This window comes from Marmota monax, unplaced genomic scaffold, assembly GCF_021218885.2.
Source record: "Marmota monax isolate L192 unplaced genomic scaffold, Marmota_monax_Labrador192_F-V1.1 WCK01_AAM20220418_F8-fsc00298, whole genome shotgun sequence".
NCBI lineage: Eukaryota > Metazoa > Chordata > Mammalia > Rodentia > Sciuridae > Marmota > Marmota monax.
Genome location: NW_026694888.1, coordinates 857,286 through 880,619, shown reverse-complemented (window position 1 = coordinate 880,619; position 23,334 = coordinate 857,286). Strand labels below are relative to the sequence as shown.

The window sequence follows — 23,334 nt, the reverse complement described above, 5'->3', positions numbered from 1 at the left end:
CTACCCCTGACATCCACAGAGCCCCTCGGGTAAGAGCAGCGACCTGGGATGACGGGAGAGGGACAGCCTCCTCCCTCAGGGCTGCGCAGGTCTGAGTGCAGCATGTGGGACCTGCTCCCCCGCCCCCGGACCCCTTCCTGGGATGCCCTGGGGGGACATGGGAGTCTTCCTCTTCCGCGTTGTCCCCAGGGTGGGTGGGGAGCTCAGAACTTATTTGCCTGCAGCGCACGGGGACCTTGGGACCCGGTAGGTGATACAAGTCCCACTTGCAGCCTCCCCAGAACCAGCTTAGCAGGACACCTAGAGAATAGTGAGCAGGGGCCGATGGCCCCCATCTGCAGTGGACATGGGCCTCTTGCTTGCAGACCCAGCGGATGGGCCCTGGGCAGCCAGGGGATCTCCTCCTCCTGTGGAGACAGGCCTCAGAGCTCAAGGGACACGTGGCCCAGGTGCGGGTGGCCACGGAGAGGTAAGTGCATCTGTGCCCAGGCCACTCCTGAGCAGGGAGACAGCGGCACCAGCCCTGTCAGGACCCTGGCTGGACAGGCAGAGGGGGAAGTGGGGGAGGATGAATCAGGGGGATGGGGAGGAGCAGGTGGCCTGGCTGCAGGAGGACTCCCACTGCAGAGCTCTGGGTCTGGCCGGTTCTTGCTGGTGCCTCACGAGAGCCTGTCCCAGGCCACCCTGATGGCCCTTGAGGTACTTCTCCTGGCCTCAGCCCTGCCGGCCCTGCCCTGGCTATGAGCTTGCTGTCCTGCCGTTGTGGGGCTTCCCCAGGACGGCCAGTGGCCATGTGACCTGGGTGCACACCTCCTGGCCCAGCGCCTGCCCCCTCCCGAGGCTCCTCTACGGCATCGCCTTTTCTCCAGGGCTCTCGCGGACATGCAGGCCAAGGCCGCCTGGACAGCCCGGCGTCTGCACGCAGCCTGCCGCAGCCTCGACTCCAACCTGCGACTGGCAGCCAGCAGCCCGACCACCACCCTGGAGCAGCAGCTGCGGGACCAGGTCAGGGAGACGCTGCAGCTGCAGGGCCGCTGGGATGCGGAGAAGGCGGAGCTGCAGGCCAGGTGAGCCAGGAAGGACACCCACATCTCCTCCGCTTGCCAGGGTGTGGCCTTGAAGGCTGGCTCAGGGTCTGTGCTTCACTCCTGAGGCCATGGGAGCCTTGAAGGCTCTGTAGCAGGAGAGGCCTGAGATCAGCAGAGGGTGGCCCTGGCCCCGCAGGGAGGCTCCACTGCAGCAGGAATCTGGACAAAACCAGGACATCCCCAGGCCCCTCACGTACCCCCAGCTCCTCCCCAGACTCTCGGAGCAGACGCTGCTGGTGGACAAGCTCACACAGCAGAATGGGTCACGGGAAAGGACCGTGGACTCCGGCAGGACCGATGGCCAGAGACCGGTTCGTGGGCTGGAAATGGGAGCTGGGCTGGAGGCCAGCTGTCTGCCTGGCTAAGGGTCTCTCCCTGCAGGAGTCCCAGCGCGACAGGGACGGGGGCCGGCTGGCCACGGACACCCTGAGGGACGAGGTGGGATCCCTGCAGCGGGTGCTGGCCAGCATCACAGAGGTGCGCCCATGCTGAGCCCTGGTGGTACAGCCAGGACGACCCGTAGGGCCCCTGCTCCAAGGGACTGCGGGGAGGTCCCACTTCCTCACAGCCTGCATCTCCCCGCCCCTTCCCCTCTGCACCCTCAAGGTGGCTCTGGGGGACTCCGGGAGCCTGGAGCTGGCATGGGGCAGCAGCACTGATGGCCAGGAGGCGCGGAGCCAGCTGAGGAGCCCCCCACGTGCCACGTCCCCCCGCCAGGCTGTGTCCTCCCCACGGGCCCACTCCCCAGCCCACCTGGACCCAGCACTGCGGGCCGTGCAGACAGCCATTGAGAGACGGAGGCATCGGGAGCAGGTGGGCGGCTGTGGTCCCTGGGGCAGTGGGGGCAAAGCTGCGCCGTGTCTCCCTCAGCGTGGGGAGGTCAGCTCAGGCCCACCCCTCCACTGCCCTAGTGGGCCCGGGCCCCACAGAGCCAGGGAGGGCTCTGGTTCTAGGTTCCTTCTGGGGGAGTCGCAGCCCGGGGCCTCTCGGCTCACAGGGTGCCTGCCCGGCAGGAGCTGCGTCTGCAGCTACAGTCCTCCCGGGAGGCCACGGCCGGACTCCAGGAGCAGCTGTCCACGTGCCAGCAGGAGCTTCGGGCCTCGCAGAGGCTCCTGCAGAGCAGGACTCAGGAACATGAGGCCCTCCTGGGCAGGCTGGAGGCCCAGAGGCGTGAGGCCAGGCACTGCCAGAGGACTGCAGAGCTCTTGGGAAGGTGGCAGGAAGCGGCCTGGCCGGGGCAGCAGGGCTGGCTCTGAGAGCCCACACTGCGCGCAGGAGACCAGTCACCCCTGCCCTGTGTCCCCGTCCTACTGTACACAGGGGATCCCTTCCCTCACTGGGCCTCCTCCCGGTGCCGACTGCCCTCTGTCCACAGGCTGAGCCCTCCAGGCACCACAGCCCCAGCCCAGCAGGCCCAGCGCGGCTCTGTCTCCCGCCTGCCTGCCGCAGGACTCCCTCTGGGAGGCCCTTCCCCATGCCCCCAGGACCTCAGGCCCTTGGTAGCCATCCACGGAACCCCAGCTCCAGCCTCCCCTCACGCACACCCGGCTTCCACACGCCTCCGCCTGGGCTGTGATGGTGAGGGCCTGCGGTGAGCCGGCTGCAGGTCAGGAAGGCTTCCTGCAGGAGGTGACCACCCAGGAGCAGACAGATGCATTCCCATGCCCTCTCGTCCCTGCGGAGGGGGCTGGACCTGCACCCTTCACAGCAGCTCCGCTGGGTGGCCTGAGGGAGGGCTGGACACTGCAGCAGTCCCAGTGCCACTTTGCAAGGCACAGGGGGAGGTGACAGAGGGCAAGCAGAGGGCACAGCCCACCAGGGTGTGGGGATCCAGGTGAAGCAGGGGCATGAGGCCAGGGGCAGAGGGTCCTTCCCAGCAGGGAGCTGGCTGGGTGCAGGGTGAGAGAGCTGTGGCTCAGGAGAGCGAGCCAGCCAGCGGGGCGTGGCCCAGAGGCAGGGTCACCCACAGTGCTCAGGAACAGAGGGCAGGGGCATCTGCTGGGGTCAGGTGGACAGGCCTGACTGCCCCTTGGCAGGGAGGAGGGCTCGGTTCCAAGGGTCATTTGAGGATGCTGAGGGCCAGAGTGGAGGAGGAGCAGCTGATGGGGAGGACAGGGCAGACGGACTCGACGCTGGGTGCAGCAGGGCACAGGGGGTGAGACCTTGGTCCTGGGGAAGAGCCGCAGTCGGGGTGTGCTAGCCAGGGAGGTGTCCCTGCCAGCAGGGGTCTGAGCATGTGCACAACACAGACTCAGGCCCCTGTGCCTTGGGCTCCTTTCTGCCCTAAGCCTGACCCTGACCCTGACCCTAGCCCTGACCCTGCCTGTGCCTCCAGGAGCCCCTTCCACCTGCTGCAACCTCCATGGACCCAGGTCCACCATGTCCCGCTGACCACCCTCCTGGGCACACACTGAATGTGTCCAGGTGGGTCCTGGGGCCACCCTAACCTCTTCCTGTGTACCCAGGGAAAAGGTGGCCTTGGAGGCGGTGGTGGAGGAGCTGAGGGCGAGGGCGGATCTGGGAGAGGCCGAGCTGCAGAGGAGCCTCCTGCGGAGGGCGGAGCAGGACAGGCAGAGTCAGCGGGAGCTGGAGGCCAGGTGGGCAGAGAACCGGCTCTGTGCCCAGCTGTGTAGCCTGGGCCATCTCGTCCCTCTCTGGCCTCAGAGTCCATCCACTGGGGGCCTGTTGCCTTACCAGGGCTCTTCCCTGCCCAGCCCAGCCCAGACCCCGGCCTCAGCCCGTAGTCGGCCCCTGTGGGCCAGCAGAAGTGGGTGTCCTCCCCGTGTGTGCCCACCTCCCCCGGCATGTGCCTGAGGCCACCCTGGGGAGACCCCAAAACCCCATGCTCCTCACAGGACTCTGTGCTTGGAGGGGCTGCTAGCGGTAGCCCTGCCTGTGGTCTCCTGGGCATCCCCACTGACCCTGAGGCCACCTCACGCCTTGCCCCCCTGACCTCAGACAGAGGCGCCTGCAGCAGCTGGAGGAGAAGGTCTCTGGGCTCAGGAGGGAGCTGGCCGAGGCCCGGGAGGCCCTGAGTGCCGCGCAGCTGCAGCGGGACCTCGTGGAGAGCGAAAGGGAGGGCCTGCGCGGTGCCCTGGCCCGGGTACGCGCCCTGCCCCTCAGTGCCAGGTTCTCCCAGGCCTCACCCCTACCCTCTCCGTGCCCACCTGGTCCCCCGCCCACGCTGGCCCCGAGTCACCAGCCCCAGCCGCCCCACCACCGGGGACGCCTGCTTCCCAGGCTTCTCCCTGAGCCTGGTCACCCCTCCGGCTGGAGCCTAGGTGGGGGCCACTCTCTGCCAGAGACCCCCACGAGGGGCCTCCTCCACATCCCACCCAGCCCCAGCCCCACAGCTCCGCAGGTGGGACTCATTCTCTCCCAGCACCGGGGTTCTGCCGGGGATCTTCCAGCTCCTCCCTGAAATCCCTCTGGATGGCCACTGCCCCCAGGCCGAGTCCAGCCACGCTGACCTGGAACTGCTTGTGACGCGGCTGAAGTCGGAGGGGGTGGAGCAGCGGGACTCCCTGGCCGCGATGGCGGCCCTGATGGAGGGGCTGGCCCGGGACAAGGGCTCCCTGAGCCACGTGGTGCTCCAGGTGAGCGAGGGCCCAGCTCCAGGGCCTCGGCTCATTCACCCCCAGATCCTCTTCCTTCCGGACCGGGGCCCCTCCCTGAGAGCGGATGTCGGGGATGGACAGGGGCCTGAGCGAGGAAGGGCAGTGCCCAGGGCAGGCCTGGGCAGAGTCCCCGCCTCGTGGGGCCAGGGTGTGTGGGGTGGGGCCGCTGCAGACGCCTCCTTCTTGCCCTCAGCTGGAGCAGGAGCGGGACCAGCTGCAGGAGCAACGGAAGGCCCTGGAGCAGCAGCAGGAGGCTGCCCAGGAGCAGCTGGGGCAGCTGGGGCAGCAGCTGGCCTGCACCCGGGCAGAGCGCAGCGGCCTGCAGGAGGCCTGCGGGCGCCTGGAGCAGCGGCAGGAGCAGCTGGAGGGGCAGGTGACCCTGCTCGGGCGTGAGAGGGCCCAGCTCCAGGAGCAGGTGGGCCAGGTGAGGCCGGGCTGTGGACAGGTGGCGGGGCCTCGTGGACCCCGTGGCGCCAGGGAGTCAGCACCAGACTTTCCTCTTTCCTTTTTGGTACAGAGTTTGCACCCAGGGTCCTAACCCCTGAGCCACATCCCAGCCCTTTCTGTTCTTTATTTTAGAACAAGTCTCACTGATTTGCTTAGGGCCTCGCTAAACTGCTGAGGCTGACTTTGAACTAGGAGTCCCCTGCCTTGGCCTCAGGTGTCACAGGTGTGCACTAGTGTGCCTGGTCCCTGACATTTTGGTGTCATCCCCCCAGCCCCAGGTCCACTATGACAGAGACCTGTGACACTTGTCTTTCTGAGTCTGGCTTCTTTCATTCAAACTGTCTCTTCCAGCCCCGGTCTGCTTTCTTCTGCTGGATCTAGTCTGCGGTGGGGCTTTTAGCTGAATTCTTCATTTGACTTATTGAGCTTCTCATTTCCAATATTTCTGTCTTGTTCTTTTTCAGAATCTCTACTTTTTATTAAATTGGTTTTTATGTCCTGAATTGCCTTCCTGAATTCATTCAGTTGTTTATTTGCGTTCTCTTTGAATTCATCAGTCATTTTTTAAATTAGTCTTTTGAACCCTTTATCTTACGTTCATGCACTTCGTGTATCTTTGGAGTCAGCCGGGGATCTTCTAGAGCCGTTAGCTTTTCAAGAAGCCGTGTTGTCTTGTTTTTTCAGAGTCTTTGTGTCTCAATGTTGAGATTTATGCATCTGCTTAATCTTCTGTGTGGGGGCTTCCTAATGCGCCTGCGTCCAGGAAAGCCAGGTTGTGCACAGTGCTGAGCTCAGTTCCAAATGGAGACCAGTGCGTTTCCCCATGGTTTGGGGGTGTAATCAGTGAGTCTGACACAGCACATGCTGTGTGGGAACCTGTGACCCTGTGTGTCTCACAAGGTGGGAACCCTGTGAAAGTTCAGGCAGGTGCAGGCAGACAGTTGTGTATATCAGGTCACTCTCTATGGTCACTCCTCCAGACTCGTGTGGTCGGAAAGGGTGTGGGAGCCACCTCTGCTCCGGTCCCTCACGGTGTGGTGTCTGAAGCAGCTGCCTTGTCTCTTCGCTGCAGCTACGGGGGTGAATAGCCAAGATGAGGACTTCGGGCTTCCCTAGCCCTGCTTACTTGGGGCTGAGTCATCAGCAGGAGACTTTTATCTCGCCTTCTGTTGAAGACAAATCATTCGCTCAGGTTTGAGCAGGACTGAGTCACGGCTGGATTGAGACAGTTTCTTACAACTGGGCTGGGGGCGTAGGTCAGTACAAAACGCCTGCCCAGCCATGCTTGAGACACTGGGCTCAATCCGCAGCCTACTGAGAAAGAAGAACATGAACGAGAGGAACGACTGCTGGGTCCAAACAAACCAGGTATGGAAATGTAGTCGTAACAAAAACAGCCACCACCGAAGCGTCAGTGACGATAGAAAAGGGCAAAATAATACAGAATGAGCTGAAAAGTTGCTGATTAATAAAGAAAAAAAACTTTAAGTAGCCTGGGCGCAGGGGTGGCACACACCTGTGACCACGGTGACTTGGGAGGCTGAGGCAGGAGGATCACAAGTTCAAGGCCAGCCTGGACAACATAGTGAGACTCTGCCTCAAAATATAAGTAAAATGAGTTGGAAAAGTAACTCAGTAGACTACTTGCCTAGCATCCATGAAGCCTTGACTCAATCCCCAGTAACACAGATCTCACACACACACACACACACAATTTTTTTAAAAGAAGAAAATAATACAAAAAAAAGGAAAAATTAAAAAGTGGGAAAACAAGAAAGTGGAAGAAAAAAGAGAAAGAAAAGATGAACTTAAAGATTTTTTAATTGGGCTGGGGCTGTGGCTCCGTGGTAGAGCGCTTGCCTAGCACATGTGAGGCCCTGGGTTCGATTCTCAGCACCACATGAAAATAAAAATATTGGGTCCACTTACACCTAAAAAAATAAATATCAAAAAAAGAGATTTTCTAATTGTAGAGGAAAGAAGGAGATGGAAGAAGAAAATAAAATTAAATGTTCAATGTTACAAGGAGAAGAGAATAAATAAAGGAGAAAGGACAGAAGAAGAGAGAGGAGGCGCACCGGAGCCCATCTCGGCCCTCAGGCGGGGCGGGGCGGTGGCCGACCCACGACACACCACCCCTCGGCTCCAAATGTGGCCCCACACAGGCACCCTCCCTCCCCTGGCTGGGTTCCAGGTGGACGGTCCTGATTTGTCATGGTGTCCCCCAAAGCTCGCGTGTGAGCCCAGCAGGGAGGTTCCGAGGAGAAGTGCCTGGGCTGTGAGCCTTGACCCAGTCAGTGAATCAGCCACCTGAGGGTCACCTGCATGGTGACTGAGGGCAGCTGGGGTGTGGCTGGAGGAGGTGGGCACTGGGGCGTGGCTGTGGGCTGTAGATTTGTCTCTGGCAAGTGGAGTCTCTCTCTCTTCCTGAGCACCATGATGTGAGCCGCCTCCTCCTGCCACACATTTCACCATGAGGTTCAGCCTCGTCTCAGGCCCTGAGGAATGGAGCCGGCCTCTGAAACCGGGAGCCCTCAACGAACCTTTCTTCTCTATCGTTGTCCCGGCCCGGTCCACTAGTCACAGCGGTGAAAAAGCTGACTCAACGCAACGGCAAAGCGACTTTTGTTCATGGCTTGGCCTCCCCCACCGGGAGCTCTCAGCAGCTTGGTCTCAGATTTCTCCCACAGCCAGGCCCGTCCTCAAGGCCAGTGCCTGCTGGGTCAGGGTCGGACTTCTGCTGCTGGTTCCCAGACACAGGAAAGGGTAGGCTCCTGTTCTGAGTTAGATAAGGGGTGTCCCCAGAGCTCATGTGTGAGGTGATACAAGAACACTCAGAGACGAAGTGACTAGAGAACGAGAGTCGTGACCTGATCAGTGGATTGACCCACTCAGGGGACTAACCGGGTGGTGACCGTAAGCAGGTGGGGTGTGGCTGGACGAGGTGGGTCCCAGGACTGTGGCTTTGGGCTTCTGTGTTGTCCCTGGTGAGTGGATCTCTCTCCCTGCTTCCTGACAGCCATGTCCCGAGCTGCCTTCCCCCTCCACACCCTTCCGCCATGATGCGCTGCGTCTTCCTGGGCACAGAGCAAACAAGTTGCCATCTACGGACAGAGACCTCTGAAACCAGGCGCCAAAATGAACTTCTCCTCTTCTGAAACCGTTCTTGTTGGGTCTTCTGGTCACAGCAGCCAAAAGCTGACTAAAACCACTCCCGGGGTAGCTCGGGGGACCACAGGTGTATGGATGCACTCATGCCTGGTGCTGAGGCCTTTCCTGGTTGGGTTTGGGGTGTCTTCACCTTATCCTGGTCCTCTGAGTGCCACCAGAGTGCCACCCAGGCGCTCAGCATTGAGGCCTCCCTCCCTGTTCAAAGTCTGTTTTTCCAGTCCCTGTTCACAACTGAAATCCAGCACCTTCCACAGTCACCCCGTTGAGGAGTAGCTGCTCTCCCGTGTCGAGGTCCCGTCCCCTGAGACTCTGCTGATAACTGGGTGTTTCTAAATCTGCATCTTAGAATCTATCCAAGATCTTTCATTTTCATGGTCTGTCAACATTTGATGTTGAGTTTTTTGGCTATTCTGTTGTGAAGTCATGCGTTACCAAGCTTTCAATTTACATTGGCCCATGAGTTACTGGTCTTTCACATGCTTGTTGAATATTCATGTCTGTTCAGGTCTTTTGCCCATTTTTAAGATTGTGTTCTCATATTTTGGTTGTGGATGTATCTAGAAATTCTTCTTATATCACAGACACGAGTACTTCATCAGAGAGATAGATGCACTGCCAATTCTTCCCCAAGTTGGTGTCTTACTTTTATGTCTTCTTTTTTTTTCTTATTTTTTTTGTAGTTGTGGATAGACAGAATGCCTTTATTTTATGTGTTGATTTTTATGTGGTGCTGAGGATCGAACCCAGCGCCTCACACATGCTAGGCAAGCGCTTTGCCACTGAGCTACAGCCCCAGCCCATGTTTTCTTAATAATAGTTTTGATGGACATAAAATCTTAACTTTGGCAAATTTTTAATTTTAAGGGTTTTTTTTTTTGTCTTTTTTTTTTTTTTTTTGCTGTGCTGGGAATTGAACTCAGGGCCCTATGCATACTAGGCAAGCACTCGACCACTGAACAAATCCCCAGTTCACGAGTCAGTATTTTCTGAAGAGATTTTTGCCTAAGGACAAGAACACAGCCCCCTAGGCTTTATCTGACTTTCAGTTGAGGTCTTTGCTTCATTTCAAGTTCTTTGTGTGGTTTCCCAAGTGAATTGAAGCAGTATAAGCACCATCTGGGGACTTCTAAAATGCAAATTCTCATGCCCCAACCAAGACTCACTGACTCAGAAGCTCCATGAAGAGGATCCAGAAATCTGGAATTTGATTGGCCCCCTCCTGGGTGATTCTGTTGCACACTAAGTTCAAGAACCACCGTACTAAGGCCCTTATCTTTCATACTAATATCCAGCTGTTCCACCACCATTTTTTAAAGAAACTCTCCTTCATCCTTGAATGATCTTGGCAACTTGTTGAAAATAAATTGTACACGTGGGACTTGGCACATAAGTCTATCTCCTCATTCTTTCACCAAAACTCCTGTCTGATCATAGAGACTCTTAACATTATGTAGTACATGTATTCCGACTTGCTTTCCTTTTTCAATCTGTTTCTGAATTCTTTGCACAGTCATCCGTATTTTAGAATCCTCTTGGCAATTCATACCCACCCCTATAAAAAAGCCTGTTAGGACTTTGAATAGGATTTGGTTGAGTTTATAGGTCAATTTGAGGAGACTACAAATCTTAACTCCAATGAGTCTTTTATCCATGAATATAGTATACCCATGAACAAGGAGAATCATGTCTATATTTTATCTATGGCAGCCATGTTTTATAGTTTTAAGCATAGAGGCCTTTTTATTAGATTAACTTTAAGATTTGACATTGTAAATTGCATTGCTGGTTCAATTGCATTTTCCTATTGTTCACTACTAATATATAGGAATAGAATGTCATGTATTGACTTTAATCATGTGACCATGACAAATTCATTTATATACTATCATTTTATAAGTACAGATTTTTGCATTTATGTTCATGAGTACTTTATTTTCTTGTCATGTCTTTGCCAGAATTGGAATCTGACAAATTACTCATGTGGTGGACCTTTGAGTAACAACTGTACTTCCTTCTTCAATATCTTTTCTTTTTCCTTCTCTTATACAATAAGACCTGTGGAACAAAGTTGAATGGAAATGGTGAGTGATCATCCTTCCACTAAACTCAGTCACGCAGAAATGATACAATATTTTAATATTAGCTATGATGCTATTTATATGCCTTTTATAGATGCCTTTTATCAGATTGGAAATATTCCCTTTCATTCCTGTAGGCTGAGATTTTTAAAAATCAATAGGAGTTCTAAATTCTCCTAAATGCTTTCTTCGAGTCTGTTGAGATGACATCATTGCTGTCCTTATTTTGTTAATTGGATAAATTATATTCATTACTATTTTGAATTCTAAACCTACATTGCATATGTGAGATAATGCTAATGGGTCATGAGTTAATATTCATTTTATATATTTTTAGATTCAATTTATGTTTTGCTAAGAATTTTTGCTTGTACCTTCATGGAGAATATTAGTCTGTATTTTCTTTTCTTGTAATGTCTTTGTCAGAACTGGTATCTGGGGGAAAAAAAGGAATTGGAATCTGACCAATTACACACATGGTGGGCCTTTCTCCTGGTCTTCTATTATAGTGTTTTCTATCCTTTTTCTCTTCATGGTTCACTCAGAGTATTCTTTGGCCTATCTTCCTGATAATTCATTGTTTCTTCTACCTTGTCTAATCTGCCATTGAACTCACCTATTATTTATTAATGTTGGCCATGGTATTTTACAATCATACTTTTCATACTTAGTATCCAGTTCTACATCCTACAATCTGGTTTTTGAACATACTAGTCAGCTATTTTAAATTCTATGTCTGACAACTCTGATATCTGGAGAGCTGGTGGGGGTGAGGGAGTGTCTAGTCTATTTTCTGTTTTTATGTGTGTTGCTGTATTTGTCATGTGGTCCTGTCTCCTAGTATGCCTGGTCATGTTGATTAAATGCCAGATATCATGAATACAAAGTTTTATAAACAATTTGACGTTATTAACAATGCCATTCTTTGAAGGCTTTATCTTTGGTTCTGAGAGGCAATGAAAGTAGGAAATGAACACTATCATCCAATCAGTGACGGAGGCACACAGGTTGTTTTGAAGGGTAGTCCAGTTCTGACTCACCACTAGTACTGGAATCAAGCTCTTCTGTGAATAAGACTTGAAACCTGGCCTGTGCTGGATGGGAATATTCCTTTCATTCCTGTAGGCTGAGATTTTTAAAAATCAATAGGAGTTCTAAATTCTGCTAAATGCTTTCTTTGAGTCTGTTGAGATGACGTGAGGTTGGTTCCCTGGCATGTCAGTTTCTCAGCCTGGACTTTAAATCAGCAAATGGTTTGAATAGAGAAGAGATGGCACATGGTGGGCTCATTCCTGTTTCCCTTCTCTTCAGGAGCTTGGCTCCTTTGAACCCTGCTCTCTCCTGGGACACACTTTGTCTTAACCTCTTGATTCCCTTGTGGAACCACTGGCCGGCACCACTCTTCCTCTGTTACTGCTACTGACACGTCCACACCATGTGTCCTGCCCCCTAGAAACTAGTGGCCCAATGAAGTTTGGCAGCTGGGTCCTCACTGGAAGAGCCCAGTTTAACAGCATCTCTGCTGTGATTCAGGGAGTTGAGCGCCCCTCTATTCTAAAAGGTGCGTGTGCACTCTGAGGTTCAACACGTCCACGTCTACCCACTACCTCCACTTTCGCCTCTGGGCCAGTCTGAAGAAAGTCTCTTCTTCCAACGCCCTTCATTTCCCTCAGCAGCCCCTGCACCTACCCACTTACTCTCTTTCTCTGCTGCACTGTCCCCCTCCCCCAGGTCACATGCAGAAAAGAGGCCCTGGAGAAGCAGCTAGCACAAAGCCTACAGGACCAGGACACCCAGATGGACACTCTGCAGCAAGCCCTGAAGGCAAAGGCTGCTCTGACTGAGGAGCGAGTCCAGCTGCTGGCCAAGCAGGAGGCCCTGGAGAGGCAGGGGCAGCTGTCAGCTGAGGAAGCATCTGACCTCAGGTACCTGTGAGCCTGCCAGTCAGAGCGAGTCTCCATGGCCCTGACCCTAGAGACCTGCAGGGTGGTGGGAGTGGTGGGAGGCACAGGGAGGTCTGCTGTGTGTGTGGAGGTGGGCTTTGAGGGAGGGAAAGAGTGCCTTGGGGTGACACACAGCGTCTCTATACAAGGCACACCCAGGAATAGTCCTGGGGTCACCTTCCCCAAGACAGCTGTCAAGTAGCAGAAACCTGGCTCAGACCAATGGCAGGAAGGTGTGGAATGTCTTGCTCACAGGTCTGAGAAGTTCCGAGTGAACCTAGCTTCAGACAAGGCTGCTCCAGGCATTCCCACAGTCCTCAGGACCCTGCTCCTTCCTCCCTCAGTGCTAGGTGGGCTCACCTGGAGAGGGCAAAAGAAGGTCAGCAATCACCAGGGCCTTCCTCCGGCAGACAAAAAACCTTTCTCCCCACAAGTCCCTGAGGTGCTGCCGCTAGCCATCTTGAACCTCTGGGCATCCCTGCTGCAGCCTGGGAGCTGGAGCCACAGGGCTCAGAGTACAGGCTTGGGTCTAAAGCCCATCCTGCACCCCAGGAGACACAAGGCTAAGAGTCGGGGGGAGCCCCAAAGACCAAAGTCAAGAGAAATGTCCAGAAGTTGAAATGGGCACTTGTGGGCAGGATTGGTGGTGCCATAGAGTGTTGCCCATGGCCTGAACTGGTTCTAAGGCCTCTGCAAAGACCCAGGGCCGGCCGGGCTTTCCCCACCACTGAGCTCTTCTTGGGAACACCTAAGTGTCTAGAAGATTTCCTCCTGGGGTCCAGAATCTGGGAGGTGTAAGAAACCTTAGTCTCAGGTCCTCAAACCTCTTCGTGGAAAAACCTCTCCTGCAAATGCCATCAGAGCAGACGCCTGGGAAGGCCGCCCAGAGCCAGCGGGAGCACAGGCCCGAGGTCTGCCCTTGCTGGCTCCTTGGCCCTGGGAATGTCTGTTCCCCAAACACAACCCTGGTTAGAGCCCTCCATGGCCAGGATCTTGTCCCATGGCCCCTGCTCTCAGCCCTGACCACTGAACCCAGGGCCACTGCACACAGCAGCCCCCCAGCCCAGAAAGCCACTAGCCCAGTGGGGACTCAACCAGAGCACATCTGTCCCCCTCTCTCCGCTTCTCTGCTGGCTCTGGGCTGCGTGCTGGTGAGCTTCAGATAATCCTGATGGCGGGTGCAGGCATCCTGCGGCAGCCCCCGGCTCTGAGGACCCCACAGACGCACAGGTCTGCTGTACAAAGGGGAATGGACAGGTTCCCACCTGCTCCCCAGGCCGCTGGCCCTGGCCACTCCACCCTGCGGCATGTGGGGCCTCTGCTCCTGGGGCCCAGCTACGGAGGAGGTGCTCTTGGGCCGGACTCGCAGGGGCAGACTCCCAGGCCACACCTCTGGTAGAAGCCAGGTGCAAGTCATGGAGGAGGCAGGTTGAGGCGGACGGACGGGAAGAGAGCTTTGCCTGTGTCACCAGCTGAGGGGTTCTGGGCACTTCCGGATTGTGTGCTTTGAGCGTTTGTGTTGGTGTGTGTTGTTGGGTTGTGTTTTCACCATAAATGCACATGGCATGTGGGGGGGCGGGTTGGTCACTGATGAAATGCCAGTAACTCAGGCTTTCCCGTGTTCTGAGCATGTGCAACCGTGCAATCTGTGTGCATAGGCCGAGCACACGCCATCACACTGCGTGTGAAGTTCCAGTGTGGCGGGTTGCTGGGGGTGACTCTTTGCCAGGAGAGAATAGAAACTTGTCTTCTTGCCCTTGTTGACGGCTGCACCGTGGGCAGAGTCTGTGACTTCTAAGACCCTCCCATTTCCCCAGTGAGGACCCTGGGAAAGCCCCAGTGAGCACGGTCATGTGTGTGGTCAGCACGTCCGTGTTTCTGTAAAATGGGCACCTGTGGGTGGAACTGCAGCCCACGTGACGCGCGTTAGAGCCCCCGGCCTTGCCGACGCGCAGTGCTGTCACTGTTGAGCTTCTGCTAATCTGATAAGTGATCGATAACACCGACTGTGGTTCAAATTCCCTGGCATTTATGAGGTCTAGCAAGTTTCATGTTTTTAGCCATTTGTATTTTCTTTGTGTTTAACAGTCATTTTTTCTCATTTTTTAAATAGGACCAGCAGATTTTCGTTGATTGGTAGGAGTTCTTTGCATGTGATGGATGCTAATCCTTTATACATTTAGTGCAGATTTCCTTCCAATCTGTTCCCCGTCTTTTAAGTTGATTTATGAACTCTTTTCTGCAGGAATACTCCCCGTCCCTCTCTTCAGAGCTGCTGGACTTTCTTTCCCTTCTGGTTTTCAGGTCTTGCTTAAGAAGAATTCAAAGTACCCTTGAGGTTTTTCTACCATTTTTTTGGTTCTGAGTTGTTCTGCTGTGACTTAGTAAATGTTCTTTGTCTCTGCATTTGACTTTTTATTCCACCTGAAACAGTTTTGTTAGGGTCCAATTCATTCTTAGAAACTTGAAATGAAGGAGCCCTGTTGGTCTTCTGATCTGCTGGCCTGGCCTTGGCTCAGAGCCACTCCTCATTGGCAGGAGCTCCTGGGTGATGCGCCTGATGCTTCTCTGCAGGCTGGAGAGGGACTCTCTGGAGAGCAGCCTCTTTGAAGCCCAGCAACGGGCCAAGCAGCTGCAGGTCCAGCAGGAACAGCTGGAGGGAGAGGCCCAGAGTGCCCGGCTGGAGCAGCAGGCCTTACAAGGTGCTCCAGGGTGGCTCCCCTCGCCCTCCCCCACGGAGCACACACCCATCCCCAGGTGTACTGCCCACACACCCCCGGCCCAGGGGGCACAAATGGGGCCTGGAGCTCTTGTAACTTAGGGGCCACACGGAGGAGGCCACCAGCCTGTCTGGCCTGCACTGGAGTAGCCTGAGGCTCAGAACTGGGTGTAGCCTCCCGCCCACTCCCTGTGACCGAGCCTCTGCTTGGCCACCCGGCCATGTGCTGGCCACAGGAGGAGCAGGGGCGTCTTCATGGGCTCTGCACCAGGTGGGCCTGACACACCTGTGGCTTTGCAGTGGAAATGGACAGACTGAACAGGGACTGGACGGTCCAGGAGGCAAAGCTGCAACGGGAGGTAGGGCGGCTGCAGTGGCTGGTGACGCAGCAGGAGCAGGACCTGCAGCTGGCCCTGGAGAGACAGGCGCTGGCCCACCAAGAGGACCTGGCACGGCTCCAGAGGGAGAAGGTCTGCCTCCCAGGGGACCTTGGCACTGTCCACCTCCTGGGTGTCTGTCACATGCTCCCTGGGGTGGAACCCGGGTGGCTCACCATCACGTTCAAGCAGTGGCACCAGCCCGCCCAGCGAGCCCCTGGGCTGGAGCAGGTGGGTGTGCAGAGCCGGCTCCCTCTGCAGAAGGGGCTGGGCCCACCAGTCAGCCGGGAGCTGGAGGAAGCCTTGTTCCACCTGAGCTGTCCGCGGGCCCAGAGGCTATGTTTGACAGGACTTTATGCCTGTGTCCATCAGTGGCACTGGGTAGGGGTTCAGGTGAGGCGCAGGAACTGTTGGAAGAATGTGTGACAGTGGCGCTGAGACCTGAAGAGTCTTCCCAGCTCCTGTGGGGTCTTGGAGACAAGGGGAGGGCAGCTGGCCAGGTTGTCCAGCCCTGGTATGCAGGGCCTTGGGCCTCACACAGGACCACAGTGCCTGCTGGTCTCCTGGCCTGACCTGGCCACCTGTCCTTTGTCTCCATAGGAGGCCCTCGTTCTCTCCCTGGCAGAGGAGAAGAAGTTGGCTGTTCACAGGCTGCAGCAGGAGAGGGAGCTACTGGCAACGAGTGCGGCCACCAGGGAGACCCTGGAGCAGGAAGTGCAGACCCTGGAGCAGGAAGTGCAGACCCTGGAGCAGGAGCAGCAGGAGAGCCTCTGCCAGATGCAGAAGGTAACGGGGGCACAGGAGGCAAGGGCCCACCGCCCCATATTCTCCTCTCCAGCCCAGCACAAGGCTGTATTGGGGCCACCGCCACCAGGCATGTGCAGCGTTTCCAGGTTACCCCTGGAGCAGCTTCAGTACTCCACAGCACCCTCCTACCCAGCCATCCATCATCCGCCCATCCACCCACCCACCCACCCATCAACACATCCATCCACCCATCCACCCACCCACCCACCCACCCATCAACACATCCATCCACCCATCCATCTACCCACCCACCCATCAACACATCCATCCACCCATCCATCTACCCACCCACCCATCAACACATCCATCCACCCATCCACCCACCTACCCACCCACCCATCAACACATCCATCCACCCATCCACCCACCTACCCACCCACCCATCAACACATCCATCCACCCATCCACCCACCTACCCACCCACCCATCAACACATCCATCCACCCATCCACCCATCTACCCACCTACCCATCAACACATCCATCCACCCATCCATCTACCCACCCACCCATCAACACATCCATCCACCCATCCACCCATCTACCCACCTACCCATCAACACATCCATCCACCCATCCATCTACCCACCCACCCATCAACACATCCATCCACCCATCAACACATCCATCCACCCATCCACCCATCTACCCACCTACCCATCAACACATCCATCCACCCATCCACCCACCCACCCACCCATCAACACATCCATCCACCCATCCACCCACCCACCCACCCATCAACACATCCATCCACCCATCCACCCACCCACCCACCCATCAACACATCCATCCACCCATCCACCCACCCACCCACCCATCAACACATCCATCCACCCATCCACCCACCCACCCACCCATCAACACATCCATCCACCCATCCATCTACCCACCCACCCATCAACACATCCATCCACACATCCACCCATCTACCCACCTACCCATCAACACATCCATCCACCCACCCATCAACACATCCATCCACCTATCCATCTACCCACCTGCCCATCAACACATCCATCCACACATCCACCCATCTACCCACCTGCCCATCAACACATCCATCCACACATCCACCCACCCACCTACCCATCAACACATCCAGCCAGCCAGCCAGCCATCTACCCATCAACACATCCATCCACACATCCACCCACCTACCCTACCCACATCCACCCATATATCCGCATGTCACCCGCCCACCCATCAACACCCACAGATGTACACCCACTATATCTATCCATACAACCATACACACACATTCACACATGCACCCACCTGCCCGTCCACTCACCCACCTATCCATCCATCTGCTCAGCCAGTCGTCCAGTTGTGCATCAGGGTATTCAGTCTGACCCCCAGTGCAGGTAGACAACCATCACCACTCACTGGCCATCCGTCCCCCAGAGGCTGAGACCCCATTGGGTCTGAGGGGTGAGTGCAGGCTTCTCCAGGGCACAGGCCACCCTGAAGGGTTCGCTGTGGAGAGAATATGGGAAGACAGGTAGACAACCCCGTGGGCTGCCACCGCCTGACGAGGACCAGCTGCTGGCCCGCAGTACAGCTGTGGGGTTGGTGACTAAAACAGCCAGTCTTATTGTCCCACTGCCTTTCTAGTTTGATGCTCTGTGCTGGGGGACGCACTCTTTTGAGCCCACTTTACTGGAATCCCTTGGCGGGGGCTGGCAACTCGCCTGGTGGGTGCGGCCGTCCCTGCTCCTAGCAGCCACCACCCTGCATCCTGCAGTGGCCTGGGAGGAGGAACGGGAGCCTGGGGAGGTCAAGGAGGGTCACAGCCACCAGGCTGTGGCAGGCCCGGAAGCCAGTGGGGATACAGGGTTGTCACCAAGGGTGTCTCACAGCAGGTGTGGGTGATGGGGAGCAGTGGCCGTTCTGAGTAGGGGTGTCGTGACGGGGTGGGGAAGAGAGACTGAGACCAGGGAAGATGGGAGAGGCCAGGGCTGGGCAGGGCTAGCCAAAGAAGGGCAGGTCCAGAGGCCCTGGGGATGCAGTGGTGTTACCTGTGCCATGGGAGGAAAGAGGCCCAGAGAGGCCAAGTGACCCAGGCCCTGTGTGGCCTCATTCCTCCGACACCACCCACCAGGCAGCACTGCCCAAATCACATGCACCTGGGAGCTGCCCTACATATGCGGCCACCCATACAGAGACAGCTAAGCAGGGAGAGCAGGAGGGGGCAGGTCACCAGCCCCTGAGGGGGCTCCAGGTGGACCAGAGTCAGAGACGCATGCAGCGGGGAGCAGCACAGGGACGCTTCCCCTCCGTTCCCCACTCTCCTGGCTGCATGGACTGAGCGGGGCTTGCTCCGTTCTGTTTGGCCCGTAAACAGATCCTTTTAAGACTTTCACCGGGCACCTTCTTACTGTGTCCACTAATGAGGGTCTCAAGAGGGACAGAAGAGCCCTGGCCCTGACTGGAATGAACGAGGCTCCAGGGAGGGAGAGGGCAAGCAGGGGGCCTTCACTTCCAAGATCATCCCAGATACGAGGCCGTCCCTGCCACACTGCCGGCTCCTCGGGACTTGTTTCCTGGTGTCCCCTGCAGTGCTGGGCCAGCTCAGACCCCACAATTTAGGGGCCCAGTCCCCATGCCACTGCCTCATCTCAGATGTCGCCATCTCAAGGCCACCTGGACCTGTGCCAGCAACTGCCAGTGTGGGGTTCCCACCAGCCCCTCGAGCCAGGACCCAGAGACCACCGCCTGGGACCCCAGAAAGCGTGGCCTGACCCCGCGAGTCTCGAGAAGGCTGCACAGGGAGACAAGAGACGTGGGGCTGGGGTCCAGGCAGGCCGGGCCTGCAGCCCTGGAGTCTCTGCTGTCACCATCCTGGAGGCCACTCAGCGTCCATCCAGGGTTTCACCATCAATAGAATGATTGTCCACCCGGTTAAAGTCGGTGTCCCGTCCTCCTCCTAGAGACCAGGAGCTGACACCAGGGCTCCAAGTCTCCCTCTAACCACCTGAAACTGGGCAGAAGGCCACCACGTGGCAGCTCGTTGGCACAGTCTCAGATGTGCTCCCAGGGCCAGCATGAGTGACAGTGACGACATGGCCATTTCCCAGATGAAGAGGCTCCTGCCGGGGACTCCGGAGGAGACCAGGAGAGGGTTTAGGAAGCACCCCCTCCCTGAGGCTGCTCACGCAACCCCGCGGGCACTCCTCAACGAGCCTGGGGCACATCCTGCCAAACCCACCCTCACCTAACAGTGGGGCTTTCCTGCCTCTGCCCGGCTCAAGTCGGAGGACTGGGCCACACAGCACTGGCCTGGGGAGAGACCCCAGTGCCAACTCCACGGATGGTTTCTTGGACGGTTTCTACTGGACGGGGGGCTCAGCCCCACGTGCCCTCCGGCACCTCTACTGCGGAGGTATGGAGCCCACCTGCTCTCGGGGCCTCCTGATCCCGGGCCCCGGGGCCTCTGCACGGCAGTCGGGGCTTCGTGAGGCTTCTCCACTGCTGTGATGTTCTCTTGGGCGCGAGGCCACCAGGCACGGGCCTCTTGTGGCTCACACCGAGGTCACCTCCTGCTCGTTGCTTTCAGTGTCATAAACAGTGACAGAAGAGAGCTGAGCTGGATGTCCTGCACATGGACGGCGTCTCTAGGCCTCCCTTCCCCAGTGGGCTTGGGCAGGGAGGGAATCAGCGCTTGTGGTGTTGACGGGCATGGCCATTCCTTCCACTGTCCACGGGTTGCTGGTGGAGCAGCCCGTCCCCCTTGGCATGGGGACAAACTTGGCCTCTCTGGGTCCAGCCGCCTACCCTCCTCTCACCGTTAGTGAGATGGGCATCTGGGGTGCTCCAGGGCCATTGGAGGCTCCTTTGTGTGCACTGTGGGACCACAGTCTGCAGGGATTCGGGGTCGTGGAGTTCTGGTCTGCACTGGGAGAGAGCAGGACCTAGGCAGATAAGGACAGGGGCACCCCAAGAGGACTGTCTGAGGGCAGTGCCAGGTAGGAGGGCCTGGGGCAGAGGGAAAGCTCCGGGCGCAGGGCCCAGGCCCAGGCCCCAGGCCGCCCTCCTCGGCAGCAGGGGTGGAGGCAGGGTCTCTGGTCCTCGCCGCTCTGCTGGCCTGTCCTGTGAGGAGGCCCAGCCCCAGCTCTCCAGCCCTCTCATGAGCACCCTGTGTCCAGGCCCTGTCTCTAAAGGAAGCAGAGAGGAGCCTGCTGAAGGAGAAGCTGTCCAGGGCCACGCGGGACCTGGAGCGCGCGCAGCAGGAGGCCCGGGGGCAGCAGGCACGAGCCGAGGTGAGCCCACCACCCGGAGCCAGCAACCAGCCCCTGGCCTGGCCATGCACGGCCCAACCTGCGGCAGACACCAGCTCACCTTTCCTCCTGTCCCAGGAGCATGGCCGCTGCCTGGGGCTTCCTGCGCCAGGGAGGAGAGAGTCTGGTGGCAGGAAGCCCAGGCTGCGCTCTAGTCCCTGCCTGGGCAGGTCCGGGTGCTCGGACCCCACTTGCCCAGGGCTCCCAGCCCTCAGAACCAGCGGGGGCCCAGAGGGGAGGCCTGGCCAGGGACGAGGGGGAGGGCTGCCCCCAGGCCTGTGGCCGTCTGCAGCCACACCAACCAGCCTGGCCTTGCTGTGCGCTGGGAGGCCCAGCTGGGACCCAGGGGCTGCAGAGGCTCACCCACTGGGGTCCCGGCCACCACACTGCCCCCGAGGCCACCCACCTGTGCTGCCTGCCTGGGAGGTGTGAGGTGGGGTGGGAGCAGGTGTGATGAGTGGCAGGCCTGGGGGAGGGCGCTCGCTGGTTCTGACGTGGGGATGGGGACTCCTGGCTGACCAGGGGACGCTGGGCCGCAGGAATCGTGTTCCAGGTAGGAGGGGGCCCAGGGGCTGCCTGGCCCTCCCCTGACACCCAGACCAGACCCCATGTCACTCTGGGCAGGGCAGTCCAAGGCAGCCTGGCCCCAGACTTCGTGCTCCCAGCCGCCACCTCGGCCGGGTCCCTCTCCTGAGGCAGGCTGAGAGGGTCCCCGGGCTGGAGGATGGGGCTGTGCCCTTCCCAGCTACTCTCTCAGCCCCCCTGTGGGCAGGGAACCAAGAAAGCGCTGAGACGGGGAGGGACGCCTGCTGCTCTCAGGGGAGCCTCCGGGAGCTGGCTCCTGGAGCATTTGTGTGGCTGGGTCTCCCCTGGACCCAGGATGGACCTGCCGGCCAGTGAGCTCCTCGGGGAGCTCCTTGGGGCTCTTTTACCACCTCAGCTCCAAAATCAGGAATCAAACCCTCTGAGAGGAGTGGGAGTGGAAACGCAGCCAAGGAACAGCTGGGGTGACATGGTCAGGAGCCACCAGGGCACAGGGGCCTGCGGCCTGTCATGGCCACCTCAGGGCTCTCGGCCAGAACCTGTCCCCAAGGTCCCAAGGTGTCCTCCAGCCTCACTGAACAAGCAGTTCTGGGGCCGCGCCAGGGCACGAAGCCCATGTCCAGCTGTCCAAGGCGACGCGTCCGTCCAGGAGGCAGCGGGGGCAGAAGAGCCTGCTGTGCTGCTGCCAGAGCCGGTGGAAGCCCACAGCCGTGCCCCAGGCAGCGGCCTGCAGGACGGGGGCACCCACACAGCCCCTGTGCCTCCCTGGCACCCCGTGTCCCCTCAGCTGCCCTCCTCTGCCCAGCTGCTGCTAGTAGGCCACAGATACTGTGGCCTGGGGAAGAACCCCCATGTGAGGACACTGTGGCCCAGGGTAGGTGGGGAGCGTCCTCACTGGACAGGAGAGCAGGTGTGGGACAGGAGGACAGTTTGGGCTAGGCTGGGTCCCAAGTGGTGCCAGAGCTGCCTAGGCAGGGTGGCATCCAAGGGCAGGCAAGGCTGAGTGCTTCACGCTGGCAGCTGGCAGAGACAGTGGGTGTCCCCTCCACCTGCCACTGGACAGTCCAGGGAGGAAGCAGCAGAGCGGCACCCCCTTCCCGGGAAGAGCATCTCTAACGATGTTCTGGCCTCCTCAGCCCATGCAGACGGGCCTGGGTCCCCTGGGGAGGGGAAATGGGCACTGCCTCAGGGTGAGGCCACCTCTCCTGGGTGACCTCAGTGAATGCTGCAGGCCTCAGGCCCCAGGGGCTCCTCTACATCCTGGGCCTGTGTGGCCAGCAGGCCCTGCCAGGCAGAGGTGACCCCAGCTGACTGCTCAGCATCACTGAGGGCAGGGCCTGTCCACACGGCAGATGACCATTCCTGATCCTCCCCCTGGGCCCAGGAGCCCAGCAGGGATACGGTAGGCAGGCCAGCCGTCGGCTCTGGGGTCCTAGGCCCAGCGTCCCCTGCCGTGGTCTGGTGGCTTGGGAGCCCCAGGGGGGAAACGGAGGTGGGAGACAGGTTGGAGCCTCAGCCCCCCTCCCGGAGCCCCCCTCTGGGCCAGCACCTCTGCCCTTCACCAACATGCTGGGCACTCAGCATGCCTGACTGGCACCCCCAGCTGCACCCCATGGGACACCTACCTCAGACTGGCCTCCCTGATGTGTGGTGTGTCCCTGCTTCCCCAGGCCACCCTCAGCACCAGGACAGAGGAGCTACAGGCCCTTCAGGCCCAGTTTGAGGAGGCCATCTCCTCCCACCAGACACAGGCCGCAGCTCTGAGCCAGAGTCTCCGGGAGATGGCAGCCGGGAGGAGCAGTGCCCAGAGAGAGGTAAGGGCAGCAGAAGGAGCCGAGTGGGTGGGGCTGCGCTGGCGCTCAGAGCTGCCCTTGGGGAGGGACGGCTGGCGAAGATTCCAAACCTACAAGGATGAATTTGGCGTGGGGAGGGTGGGCGTGACCGCCCGAGTCCTGGCCACAGGAGAGGCTGGGCCCCAGGAGGATAGCCAGGGAGGGCCAACTCGTGGGAGGCTGGCCAGGACACAGGGTCCAGGTGTGGAGCCACACCCGGCCCAGCACTCTCATTCCACACAGCGCAGACACCCGGAGCCCGGGGCACCTCCCTGGGCAGGGTCTGTGGTCTCTCTTGGGAGGCAGCCGCGACTGGGGGTGGACCCGGGGAGGCTGTGGGAAGACCCGGCAGGGCAGCCCTGGTGGCACTGGGATGGGACGAGGCTGGGTGTGGAGGGGCAGGAGGAGACAAGGGGCTCGTGGGGTTTTCAGG

At 58.2% G+C, this 23,334-nt stretch overlaps 1 protein-coding gene and 1 long non-coding RNA gene across 31 annotated transcripts in view; one reads left to right on the top strand and one right to left on the bottom strand.

The window, feature by feature from the left end:
- Positions 1–23,334, top strand: part of Crocc2 (ciliary rootlet coiled-coil, rootletin family member 2) — a 59,171-nt gene that overhangs the window by 15,574 nt on the left and 20,263 nt on the right. For 6 of the 8 annotated variants that reach the window (XR_006847798.2, XM_046426743.2, XM_046426748.2 and 3 more), the window contains exons 6-21: positions 342–469; positions 870–1,067; positions 1,303–1,399; positions 1,470–1,565; positions 1,695–1,901; positions 2,102–2,301; positions 3,554–3,685; positions 4,047–4,191; positions 4,538–4,684; positions 4,899–5,129; positions 12,133–12,326; positions 14,919–15,046; positions 15,364–15,533; positions 16,041–16,226; positions 20,395–20,508; positions 22,740–22,883. Coding sequence is in view for 7 of the 8 variants with exons in the window: in XM_046426743.2 (XP_046282699.1) it covers positions 342–469; positions 870–1,067; positions 1,303–1,399; positions 1,470–1,565; positions 1,695–1,901; positions 2,102–2,301; positions 3,554–3,685; positions 4,047–4,191; positions 4,538–4,684; positions 4,899–5,129; positions 12,133–12,326; positions 14,919–15,046; positions 15,364–15,533; positions 16,041–16,226; positions 20,395–20,508; positions 22,740–22,883 (2,517 nt within the window). In the remaining variant the exon portion in view is untranslated. The remainder of the gene's footprint in view (positions 1–341; positions 470–869; positions 1,068–1,302; positions 1,400–1,469; positions 1,566–1,694; positions 1,902–2,101; positions 2,302–3,553; positions 3,686–4,046; positions 4,192–4,537; positions 4,685–4,898; positions 5,130–12,132; positions 12,327–14,918; positions 15,047–15,363; positions 15,534–16,040; positions 16,227–20,394; positions 20,509–22,739; positions 22,884–23,334) is intronic. The other 2 variants (XM_046426744.2, XM_046426752.2) reach the window with 1 other exon arrangement.
- LOC124080747 (uncharacterized) lies at positions 9,904–23,225 on the bottom strand. Of its 23 annotated transcripts, none has more exons than XR_006847826.2 (7): positions 22,695–23,062; positions 20,588–22,229; positions 17,545–20,403; positions 15,350–16,184; positions 12,598–14,997; positions 11,442–11,527; positions 9,904–10,836 (listed from the first exon to the last, which is right to left on the bottom strand). It is a non-coding gene; the product is annotated as an uncharacterized LOC124080747 (long non-coding RNA). The 23 variants fall into 23 exon arrangements; XR_006847823.2 differs by having other exon boundaries at positions 9,904–10,378; positions 10,776–10,836; positions 11,442–14,997; positions 22,695–23,061; XR_006847817.2 differs by having other exon boundaries at positions 9,904–14,997; positions 15,350–15,847; positions 16,014–16,184; positions 22,695–23,225.